This window comes from Catharus ustulatus, chromosome 27 (assembly GCF_009819885.2).
Source record: "Catharus ustulatus isolate bCatUst1 chromosome 27, bCatUst1.pri.v2, whole genome shotgun sequence".
NCBI classification, from domain to species: domain Eukaryota; kingdom Metazoa; phylum Chordata; class Aves; order Passeriformes; family Turdidae; genus Catharus; species Catharus ustulatus.
Window position 1 is genome coordinate 4,502,378 of NC_046247.1, and position 12,857 is coordinate 4,515,234.

Here is a 12,857-nt window from a genome sequence, read left to right on the forward strand (position 1 = left end):
TATTTTTATTCATTATTTTAAATTATATGGGTAGAAACTTTTGGCATTTGTTATTGTTTCAGTCCAAACTTTTGTCTAATGTTAACAATTGGAAAAAACTGTATTGTGAGTGCTCAATAACTTTATTTTACAGGGTGTCATTGCAACAAAAGTGATGCCAGAGAGAACATGCTACATTTCCACCATGAATAGGAGTGAGATGCCTACCTTTGCTGCACTTGTCAAAGTGGCTGCAGAGAGGAGGGTAAGAATTTAATGGATGAGTCACTTGGAATGTTGTTCAGTATTTGAAAGTAAACAGATGTGTAAAACTGCTCTTTTCAAGGCCTTTTAAACCATTAGATATTTAGAAGTTATTTATATCACACTGTTAATTATGTAGCTCAATTTATTTTGAATTATATATTTTTTTAAAAGGTTCAAAAATAAGAAAAAGCTCTTTAAGGTGAAGGTTAATAATTTTCAATTAATATTGTAGATATCTCAGGTAATTTTTACATTGTTTGCAATGAGTTTTTATACTGATCTCTTTTTAATGCTCTCTTAAGACCCAAGAGTGTAGATGTGTGGTAATCTTCCATTCCTTGCATGGTAAAAAAAATTAACTTATTGGGTTGAAGTGTAATAGATGAAGGACAAATATCCCAATAACCTGGAAAATTTTAAATCATCTCTCAAAATGTTTGCAAATAACTACCATGTTAACATGAGCTCCGTCCACTAAATTAACATGGACATTTTAAAAATAGTATCATCATTTAGCATACTCACCTTTGTTAGGCACTGGCATCTGCTGAAGATTCAGAACTGAGTCCTTAAAAACATCAAGGCCTTAAAGAGCAAGAACACCTAGGGGACAGAAGAAAACCAGCAGAGTGTTATTAGTAAAGGCATAAGCCAAAAGATTCAGCTTTAGCTATGGATGGATCATGGCCTACTTCAAGGCTTGACTCTCTTAGAACAAGCTTTGCCTTTAGAGCTGCCTACAAGGCTTGCTAGTGGCCCCACAGGCCCCTAGGGGATTAAAAGGTGTCCCTGGTTGGACTCAAACACCCAGCGCTGAGACATCAGTCCAGAACTTGGAATAGGCCTAGAAGGGAAGCAGCTCCTGACTCTGATTTTGCTGAATGCTGATTTTTGTTGTTTAGAACCAGATTGGTTATGGAAGACCTGCCGAGAAGATCACCTTTGTCCCCAGTGGATTGGTCAACAACCTCAGCTCTTACGGACCAGATGTCTTCTCCATGTGCAGTGGACTCACCACCTACATGGCTCATGAAGTTTACGGTGAGTGCAAAGGAATTCTGTGTCTAAGTGACCTGGCATTTGCTTCCCTGGTGGAATGAACAGTGCACAATTGCTTCTCTTCAACTTTGAGACGCACAGAAACCAAAGACTGCAGCAGTTGCTCAAAGGGTTTTTGACATCTCCGCAGCTCAGGACTGAAACAAGGTTGAGTCACAACCTCCATAAATTACCTGATCTATACCATTACTACCCATTTCTGTGAATTTAAGGTGGCTTAAGTTATTGTTTAGGATTTTACACATTGATATCCTCTGCAGTGCCTACACTACACTAAGAGAAAGGATAGCTCTAAGCACCATTGTTCTCTCATTTCTGTATTATAGACCCAGTCTTGTTTCATGACTTCAAAGAGGTTCCTTGTCTATTAAAAGATTTCTTATACAGCAATTATATTCTTATAGAACCTTGTTTGCTATGTTAGTTTTCATTTTTGTTACTACAAAATGTTACAACAAAAATGGGCTCTCATCGATTACCTAAGAATATCTTCCCTATGAACTAATTGTAATTTTTTTGTTTGTTTTTTTAAAGGACCCGAATACAATCAACAATCGTGCCTTGCACTTAATGTCGTGAGACTTGTGGAGCTGAAGTACTGCAGAGGCAATGGAGGCTTCAGGAATCCTTACCTTTCTTGAACCAAGATCCAGCCTTCAGAGCTGCTGCCCAAAGCCAACCCTTATGTTCTTGATGTTCAGATGCTGAAACAGATTGTTTGTGTTGACTAGAGCTTTCAATTAAAAACCTTTTGCATAGATGACCTCTGGCTTGTTTCTCATTACTCTACCCTTCAATCATCTTTGAAACCTCCATGGAAATATTTTTATTGTCTCTCTTCTCCCCCATTTGAGCCCTTCAAATGCTCTTTTCATTGCCAGCTTTCAACACAGGGCACAGCCAGAGAGCTGGGTCTGTATGGTACAAACAAAGCATTCACACTTAGGACCTTCCTCCCTGTTTGGGGAAAGATGCCTCACACTAAGAATCTTGATTCATGGGGCACAAAAGGCAGAAAGAAAGAGGTGCAAAGCAGTGAATTGGCCTTCTTTATGGAAATGGGAGTCCGTGGAATTTATCATGTTGTTCTTATAGAGCCCTCCATTTCATTTCCCAGTGCATAGCAAGGACTGGCCACAGGGCACCACATTGAACACTGAAGTTGATGAAAATGTGCTTCAAAGATGCATGCACAGTATAAACACAGCTTGAGACAGTGCAAGATTCCCACTGATCTCCTCCCAAATGCCTTTAGTTTAGACACGAACATTAAAAAAAAAAAATTAAAAAGCTGTCTTCCTTAATGCTGTAATGCTACCTACAAGAAGATGAAAGATTTCTTCCATTTTTGCTGCCAGGAACGTGTCTCTTTCCTGATAGCAAATTCCAGGTTCCCTCTATGAGATCCTTCCAGTGTTCAGTAGTATAAATTGGACACAAATCAAGCTAGGAATAGAGTAATGTTTTTGTTGAGCTAACAAGAGTATTTGACAAAATGTCAATCCCCATCTACTGTGAGCCAACACCTAACCTGTAGCTCCAAAGTCCACTTTTTGGGATGTGTTTGTTTTTTGGTTTGTTGTTGCTTCTGTTGTTTTTTTTAAACAAGTGGGACTTGAGGGATGCAATTATCTTGGGCTCTTGTCACACAAGAAGAATTTTCCCCTCCTCAATCATTCAGTAGACTCCTGAACACAATTTTTTTAAATGGTCAAGCCACTGTCACAGAGAAAAATCAAAGAGAGAGAATCCCAAACAAGTGACAGTTGAGATTTTTAGAGGGAAATTAGAACAGATTTTATTTTTTTAGTAAGCCATGATCCCTGTTTCTCAGGATTTTAGAATCAAGATTATTTCCTCTTCTCTAACAAAAATGGCAGGAGACCACAGATTATTCAGGTGAATACAAATCTGCCTTTAGTACCAACACCAGCCATGCAACATCCCTCAGTTTCTGATGCCTTCTCACTGGTGCCAGAGGCTTTATTCTGTAGCAGGTTGCAAGGATGCAGAGTTCACTGAGGCAACTCTCAGACAAAGGTATCTGAATTCTCAAAGTCAGGCTTGGGCTTTCCATACTTTAGATCTCTCAAACCTCTTGGAGCCTCTTCAACCTTTCCTCACATAAAATCACATTTTCCTCAACTGTTGCATTTGCAGGCAGGTTGGTTGTGTCAGGGAAGCCAAAACAAAATGGAATGAGAAATGTGCAGAACAATTAACATGGCGTTACAGCTACAGCACAGCAATGCTTATTTTCACACGAAACTATAAATGTCTCTGTTTTTTTCATAAGGCCAAATATTTTAAAATACTTTCTATGTTATCCTGATGAAATATTATAAAGCTACAGAATTACTCTTAACTTATAAAATTGCCAGAAGAATTTGACTCATTTCTTGACACTGTCATACACTAAAAATCAGGTAAACATGAAAACCATAAGCATCAAGTGAAAAGTAAAATTGTAGCATTTCAGTTCAAGTCTGATTAACAAACAGAAATGTAAACATGTAAAGGAGGATTCAATCAAGTTATGCTGAGATTATGATCACAATAAACTCTCATGGTGACTCATGGGGCTTTTTCTCCAGGTAATTTTCATAAATACAGTAATACAGGATTATAAGCCTCACCATTTTGACTAAAGTTTTGGTCCAAACCCGGAAGTGTGGTTTGTAATCTGGAGTGGCCAATATATGAAAAAAGTTCTGAAATTTGCTAACCCGGAAGTACGAGCCTGCAGCAGCCCCAAGCCGAGCCAAGCCCACCCAGCCCTGGCGGGGCAGTGCCAGGCCGGGGGGAGAGAACGTGGCAGGGGCCAGGCCGGCAGCGCCGGGTCCCAGGCCAGCCTGGTGGGGGCTGGGGGGAGCGAACACGGCAGTGACAGGGCCGGCCGTGCTGGGCCAGGGCCAGCCTGCCCATCGCCAGCGGTGCAGGCGGGGACAAGTGAGCCCACCAGTGGTGGCAGCGCCAGCCGCCCGGCCCCAAGTGGCCCTGCCGAGCGGCAGCACCGAGCTGGCTCAGTCGGCCCCATCAGCAGCCCCGAGCAAGCTGAGCCCGCATGGCCCCGAGCCGAGCCAGTAAACCCCTCAATCCCATGACTCTGTTGCTAATTGGTAACTTTGTGAATGGGGATCCTCGCTGTGAACGAAAGCGCAGCTTATAAACCGGTGCGGTTTATATATGTACAAAGACCTAAACGTTGCCGACACCCGGACGTGTGGTTTGTAATCAGGTGCGGCTTGTAATCGTGAATTTACTGTAATTACCTGATTATAAGCCGCACTTTCATTTGCAGCGAGGATGCTTGCACAACTTTCACAAAGTTGCCAATTAGTAACAGAATCGCGGGATTGTGGAGTTTATTGGCTTGGCTCGGGGCCGTGTGGGCTCGGATCGGCCCCGCTTTTCCCCTGCCGGGGCTGTGTGGGCTCAGATCGGTCCCGCTTTTCCCCTGCCGGGGCTGTGGGGGCTTGGATTGGCCCCACTTTTCCCCTGCTGGGGCCGGGCAGGCTCGGATTGGCCCTGTTTTTCCCCCATAGGGGATGGGAGGATTCAGATTGGCCCCACTTTTCCCCTGCTGGGGCTGGGCAGGCTCCAGCTCGGCTCGGGGCCATGCGGGCTCGAACTTCTGTGTTGGTAAATTTCTGAACCTCATCAATATATTACCCGCACCTGATTATAAGCCGCACTTTCGGGTTTGGACCAAAATTTTAGTCAAAATGGTGCAGCTTATAATCGTGAAATAACTGTACTTTATCAGGGAGTCAGCAGGTAGAGGGAGAAAAGGTAAAGAGTGAAGCAACACCTCTAAAAAACAATTCTCCATGCTCCCATTTGCACTCAGGTGGTCATGCCATGCAGTCTGAAAACTTCTATAGCCTAGAAAACTGTGGCTCAAGGATAGAATTAATCACATATCATAGGTAAAAGAAAACCTTCAAGCTCCAGCTTCCAAGGATGAAACCAGAAATAATTTCATCAGTTTTTACTCTTGTGTCCTGGTTTAGGGGACAGGCACTGCCAGAAAAAAGGCAGGAGCATTTCCTAAAATAGAGATGAAAATCCCCTCCCTCCCAGTTTACTATAATTTGGAAATTAAGGGGCTCTCAGGCAAAGGTGTGGGTTTAGGTATAACAGTTATTTACTGATATATCTACAAGACAAACAAGAACAACATCAGCTATGAAAAATCAGCCACAAAACTGAACAAAACTCAGTCCCAGTCCCTTTCCCATGACCTCTGCACAGTCCTGGTGGAGAGCAGGGTGGGGCCCCTCGCAGCCGCGGCAGCCGCAGGAGCAGGGAGGCGGAGGCAGCAGGTCCCAGGTGGGAGAAGGGTGAAGGAAGACAAAGCAACCAACGACCATCGACCCCGACCCCTCAAACCACCCCCAGCGACTGAGCCAGCGAGACAGCCCCCACCCATTCCTTTTGTCTTGAGCAATTAAAAGCTAAGGGAGTCGCCCCAACCAACTTCCTTAGCGTGGTAATGGAAAAAAATTCTCCACCGAGGGAAAGAGTAAAAACTCCTCAACCCCCAACACCTTGCTAGACAGCAAGGAGCTGAAAAAACACAAGAAATTGTGTGTTCACAGAATGAAACTGTAAAGGAACGGGTGAAATCAGGAATGCTTCTTTCCCTTGGGAGGCTGCTGCACAGTAGGCAAGAACTCCCTATGGAAACAGAGTGTCTTGAGCAGAGCTTTAAAGAGGACACAGAGACAAACCTGTACTGGAAAGAAATCAGAGTCTTCTACAGACTAAGCCCCATTGCCTGCCCTTTTTCCTGGCGATTCTACTGCTGTCACTAGTTCTTAATGGCAAGTTCTGAGCTGTGTGTTTGCCACACAAACTGCTCAAGTGCTCAGAAGCTGATGGAAGATGGGGAGGGTCAGGGCTCCAAGGGTGATGCATTTCTGTCATGGTCAGGTTGGTTCAGATTGGTGGAAGCCAGGGACAAAACTGCTTTCCAACTCATTGCTAAGGAGGGAGGAGGATTGTACAGCTTGTTTTCTCTTGCCTTTCTTGAAGAGGGCTCAATTTATGGAATTTCCAGAGGTTAAAAGAGGATTTTATAAAGTACAAAATAAGACCCTGATGTGTATTTGGTATCTTGGAAGCAAAGGACATAACCTGCCTCCATTTGGCATCCACAAATCAGTCTGATTACAAGACCTATAAATCTCCCCCTTGGTAATTTATCACTTTTATTCACTGCATTTGACACCTTGAGCAAAGTATGAAGTGGATGTGAAACAGATGAAGAGCCAAGCGCTCCGCTCACAGCGCTGGTAGACTGCCACACCTCCTTGGCACCCACAGAGCCCCAGCAAGGCGCCAGGCAGAAGCAGAAGGACAGAGTGTGGCCCTGAACAGCACAAGTGGCAACTGGCCTCCCCTTCCCAAAGAAAGTAAGATCCCCATGCTTTTCCAGGAACAGCTGCAACAATGATCCTCGGCAATGGACGGCAGAGGAGAAGAATGTTCAGAGACATCAGATCAGAGTGACACTGAGTCCTCGTCGTGCCAGTCTGGCAATGCAGAGGAGCTTTAGTGTGCAAACCCACCCCAAACTACAGCCAAGGATACAATCAGCACACGGGGACTGGCAAAACTGCTGTCAAATACAAAGCACTTGGAGAGTTGGGAAGTGAGTTCCTCCTCTGGGAGTGCTACTTCTGGAAGCTGGAACAGGCACAGCAATAAAGCAAATGCATATTACCACAGGCTCCTGGGCCATGGCTCTGTATATCAAATTCAGAGAAGGATTAAAATCTGCTTCCTAAATAACAGGGGACATAAAATGCCCCATGTCACCGCTCCTCCCTCACGCATTTTGCTACCACTAGTTTCTGGTCCCTTTCTCAAACCAGCCCTTAACCCATACTGAAGTCCTACTCTCCTGAAGAGGCTCAGAGAAGATTCAGGTCCATGTCTGACAAACAGAAAACAGATCCTGAATGAGCTTGGAAAGGAAGGTCAGCAAAAGAACTCAGCAATTCCTGTGATTTAGTGCCAACCTCATCATCTCTGGGGAGTCTTAACATTTTTAACATAGCAAGATTACCACCCCCTTGGTTTGAATGGTGCTTCTGAGTAGAGGCACAACTTCAGGCTGAGTGCTTTGCCACATTAGCACAAAGCATCAATCACTACAAGTTTACTGGGAATCTGTGCTCTGCTTCTGATGATCCTTGGTTTCCAGTTAAAAGTGCCTGTGAAACACATTGAGCTTACCATGACCAGTTTTCTCTCCCTTGCCTGTATGCAGTGAATTCAATCAGGCAGGTATCAAAGCCTCCTCTTATCAGAGCACTTCCCCAGGAAACTCGTCATGCTTCTGTGAACACAGGGCACCTGCCAATAAGGTAAACCCATTTTCAGATTTAACTTTGGGATATTATGTATAAAAAGTAAGAGTACACATCAATTAGCAGCAGAGCTGGCCTGGCCTACCATCCAAATGAAGTTTCCTGTAAGTATCACTTTTCCACAGAAGGGAAGGATGTTGAGATGCTGGAGTGTGTCCAAAGAAAGGCAACAAGGCTGGTGGAGGGTCGGGAACACAAGCCCTATGTTGAGGGAGCTGGGTGTGTTCAGCCTGGAGAAGAAGAGGCTCAGGGGAGACCTTACCACTCCCTACAACACCCTGAAAGGAGGGTGCAGCCAGGTGGGGGTTGATCTCTGCCCCCAGGCAACTTTCAATGGGACAAGAGGAGTCAGCACCAGGAGAAGTGTAGGTGGGGAATTAGGAATAATTTTCTCATAGAAAGCGTGATGAGGCATTGGAATGGGCTGCCCAGGGAGCTGGTGGAGTCGCTGTCCCTGGAGGGGTTTAAGAAAAGACTGGATGTGGCACTCAGTGCCATGGTCTGGTTGACAAGTAGGTGTTAGGTCATAGGTTGGACTCAATGATCTCAAAGGTGTTTTCCAACCTGGTTGATTCTTTGATTCTGTAAAAGTTCACTGGATTCCAGAGAAGATGCTTAAAAACATGCTCCTTCAACCCTGGGACTGTTTCTGGTGCACTGTGTACTGCATTAGCTTTTCAGCAGCAAATTACCTCACATGTCCTAAGCAGGAGAACACATCATACGTGGCATTATGGGAGGAGGCAATTTACCTTTTACCAAAGTCTCTTGTCGGCCTCCATGACACATTTACCTAAACAATATAATTGAAAGGACCAATATTTTTCTTTCCCTGTGACTATTTGCACTGTAGAAAGCATTTCTTTTAGTCAGTGCCTCTCTCTGGCAATGCAGTTCTCTTTCCCTCTCTATTGTTTGCAACAAAAAAGGGTTTTTGTTTCATTTTATTAGGGCTATGTTTTCATAGTGTTTTTCAAGGTGTTTTCAAAGAACACCTGCATCATTGCAACAACCAGCAAGAGGTTTTGGCTTGGCAAACACTTTCCTGCATCCCTCCAGGAGACAAGGTAGGATGGTGGTTGAAAGTGGGGCAAAAGCTCATTGATTGTCAGTGAAAAGCACTTGTTCCTACACATGCAGGAGAAAAGGCTCCAAGAACTGAAAAGAACCTTCTCAGCAGGGATGAATTGCTCTAAATGTTCCTCAGAAGTTCCATTGCCCAGGATTAACTCCTTCCCCCACACCAAAGAAGTGTGTACAGGTTCTGAACTACAGTGCTGGTTTTCCTAAATGCTGTTTTGTGTCTTTGTTTCTTTGATGCTCAGGGTCTTGGGCCTTACCAATTGCCACCCAGAGAGAATCGTTTCATTATCTCCAGGAACAGACTCCAGACCTTGAGTCCGTATGGAAAGCGCATCCAAGCCCTGTGCAGAGGAATTCCCTCCTACCTCGCTTACCCAGCTCCTGCTGAGTCTGCTACTGAGAACCTTTGTGTTCCAAAATTAACATGTGCTTGCTGTACATCTTTAGAATGATGTAGTTCAGTTTTTAAGTGACTTTTCCTGGTGCATTTCCAACCACTAAGTTGGAAAAATTTCCACTACAATGTTCTCTTATTTTCTCAGCCTATATCTAATCAGTTTTTCTTTCAGCAACAAAGTTCTTATCAAGCTCAAACTTCTTACAGCAAGATATTTCACACTTGAAAGTTAAGATAAATTAACTGCCTACTACTTTACTATATCTTGTATGTTAACCATTTAAAATCAGGTGAAGTCTAGATTTATAGAGATCAGCACAACTATGCTATTTTTATTTTATTTACCAACATACTAAGAATTGTAATGTTTTATTTTAGAAATAAACATTGCCATGCCATATGGTCAATTGCAAATAGACAGATGCACTATTGCTCTGACAAGCCCAGAAACTGAATTACAGATAGCAGAATTAAGAAGTGTATTAAATGCAGTCTGGAGTTGAACACAGATGCTATTTAAGAATGTTTCATAAAGATTTAACACAGGAAGGAAAAAAGCATACTCTAACCAACTGCAAGTTGGAAATTTGAAAGAGTCAAATTATAGTTAGGCTAAAAGGAAAGCAAAAAGCCTGAGCCTACTTTCTTCACCGAAAACTCCAGCAACTCCCTCTGTCTGGAAAACACATCTTCCCTCCTCACTCAGGGCCCTTCCCTTGCTCTTTGAAAGGAGTTACTCCAAGAGACACTTCACCCACTCGGGAACACCCCAGGGTTACTCTAAGGAAAGGACACAGCAGCCTGTTCTCTTCAGGAAAAGCCGTTTGGGGACACTAATGGTCAACTGATGTGAAAACCAAAGCAAAACTGCACCCAAGAATGTTTTAGCACCTCCAAAGAAAAGCAACTGTAGGGTTGCAGCATTTAAACAACAGTTCCTGCCTCACTTGCCTGGGGTTTCTGGAGAGACTCTCCTCTCCTTTCCAACTTGACACTGCGTTTTCCTTGAGATGCCACAGGCGCAACACTCTTCCCTGATCCTGTTGGGAGGCACTGGGAATGTCTCCCTGGGGGCCGTGAGCCCCGTCCCAGAGGAGCCGGGATGCGACCTGAGCAGAGTCTGTGGTGCAGGTCCCGCAGCCCCGCACTCACTGTACAGCACAAAGAGCCCGGCAGCCTCGCCAGCAAACAGGGGCAGCAAGGCCCGCTCCAAGCTCGGCCTCCCTGGTCTCCAGGCAGGGAATAGCAGGGCACAGCTGCTCCTGGCAAGGGACAGTGCCTGCTGCTATACCGTCCCGCTAAAAGCCAGAGCTCCGACAGGAGAGCAAAACACCGGCAGCAAGGTCCAGCTGCTCGCAAAACTGTGTTAACATCACAGACACAGGTTCCTGTTTTTATTAAAATATTACACATTGTGATGTTTAATACATCTCCAAGTTTTGTTGATTTTTTTTGTTTATTTGGTTTTTTGTTTTGTTTTGTTTTGTTTTTATTTCATGAAAAGCCTTAACTCACCATGTGTCCTCTAGTAACATTTCAAACTTTTGCACAAATGTGGAACTAGTACTGAACGAATGAAGCAAAGCAGTTGCTCTTTCCTGACCCAAGAAATGTGCTTGCAATACGACACCCTGGAAGGTTTCTTGCTCTGATTGGCACGTCATTACATTTCACAATGTTCACTAGTCAAAATCAAATTGATTCAGGTTTTGACTGATCAAGAAGAGAATGAGACTAAAAAAGAGATTTCTAAACAGGGACATGACACCCAGGACTCCAGGGAATCTCAGGAGACATCAACAGTGCAACTCTCAAAATGCCCATTTAAGTACACTGATCTAGAAATATTCTTAACAGTGCAGAAGACTGGAGTTGCTTACCTTGCCCGAAAAGATCTCTCTCAACAAGGGTGAGGCCTCAGCTTGATTTAAATTTAAATGGTCAGCACAACCCATAAGCATTCCACATCAGTGTAACAAATTGGCAGGATTTTATCCAGTCCTAAATCTGTTTTTCTGCTCATCCTACAGCAGAGTAAGAAGTTAAAGAACACCTGAAAAACTATGAGCAAAAAATGTTCAAGAGTGACTTGAGTATAATTAAAATGCCATCACACAATCTAATAAATCTGTTTGAATTCCTTAATGTATTTTAACACAATTGGAGATTTTGAAAGAACCTGATTTCTGAGGTTTTGGGGGTTTTTTAACATAAAATAGGTATTTGGAGAGACCACCAGCAGACTTATACCAGTCTTGGGAGATTACCGATTTACAATTACCTCAAGAAGTGCAAATTAATCAAGCTACAACGACATAAAGGTTCCAGGGCCGCTCTGCCGGGTCCGCTGAGGCACGGCCGCCTCCCCGCGGCTTTCCCGCCCTTTCCCGCTCCCCTCACGGCCCGGCGCCGCCTCAGCCCCGCTCCCTGCGGCCCTCTCAAGCCGTCCCACTCCACAGCAAAAGTACAATTGTTTTTCCTTCAACATTGGGAGAATTCCTCGCGGGCAGCGCAGGGGTTTTCTCGGTGTTTCTCGGCGGGCAGCAGTGAGGGAGGAAGAGCGCAGTCCGTCCCTCACAAACCCACACCAGTGCTGCTGCTCGAATGTATGGCCCGTTTGGTGTAGCGGGACATATCAAAAATGTCGCTTCGGGCTTGGATATACAAAAAGCGAAACTGATTCTAGCATTCAATTTCATATTGCACGTGCAATAATGTTTAGACCTTATTTTTATGTGTAACTCCCCACACATTGCCATACTGCCTTTTAAAACAAGCTGCTGGATTGCAGCTGAAAAGTAGTTTCCATGCCATAGACCTGGGTTGCTCACAGAATGAAACTGAAAACTTGGCATTGGGCTATGAAGACGGTCTCAAGGAGAAGCCATGGGAAGAACAGCTGAGGGTATTTGGTGTGCTCAGCTGGAGGAGGCTGAGGGGAGATTGAGCTCTTCAACATCCTCCGAGGGGCAGTGGAGAGGCAGCTCCGATCTCTGCTCTCTGTGTCCAGTGACAGGGCCCAGGGAATGGCTGGAGCTGTGACAGGCAAAGTTTAGGTTGAATATCAGGGTGGTCCCTAGGGGTGGTTGGGCACTCTACAGGCTCCCCAGGGAATGGGCATAGCCCCAAGGTGGCCAGAGCTCCAGGAGTTTTTGGACAATACTCCCAGGCATAGGGTGGGATTGTTGGGGTGTCTGTGCAGGGTCAGGGGTTGGACTGGATGATCCTTGCGGGTCCCTTCCAACTCAGAAGCTTCCAATATTCTATGACATAAAAACAAGTATTCAAAATTTGCTTCTTAAGTACTGTGCCAATAAATATTTACACCACCATAGAAAATAAATGGTTGCTACCTAAAATAATAAAGGGACCTCCACAGACTTACCTGTATATATTCAACATTTCAGCTTGAACTGGAGTTAAAGCTGACCTGAACTATGGGGGACAATAAAATTTTCTTTTTCAAATGTATCAGTGGCAAAATGTCCAGCCCACGGTTGGAATAACACATCATGCAGTAGGTGAGCAACTGGCTCGCTGGTCAGGCACAAAGGTCTGTAGTGAATGGAGTGACACCATGCTGGCACTGGTCACTAGAGGGGTTCCACAGGGCTCCATCCTTAGCCTTGTGCTTTTCAAGACCTTAATGAATTACTTGGGTACAGGACTGGAAAGGATATGAAGCAAGTTGCAGA

At 44.5% G+C, this 12,857-nt stretch overlaps 1 protein-coding gene across 1 annotated transcript in view; it reads left to right on the forward strand.

The window, feature by feature from the left end:
* The window catches only part of LOC117007755, a 47,076-nt gene extending 45,130 nt beyond the window's left edge, over nucleotides 1–1,946 (forward strand). The window contains exons 12-14 of the mRNA XM_042780015.1: nucleotides 134–244; nucleotides 1,149–1,287; nucleotides 1,840–1,946. Coding sequence (XP_042635949.1) covers nucleotides 134–244; nucleotides 1,149–1,287; nucleotides 1,840–1,946 — 357 coding nt within the window. The remainder of the gene's footprint in view (nucleotides 1–133; nucleotides 245–1,148; nucleotides 1,288–1,839) is intronic.
* The last annotated feature ends 10,911 nt before the right edge of the window (nucleotides 1,947–12,857 follow it).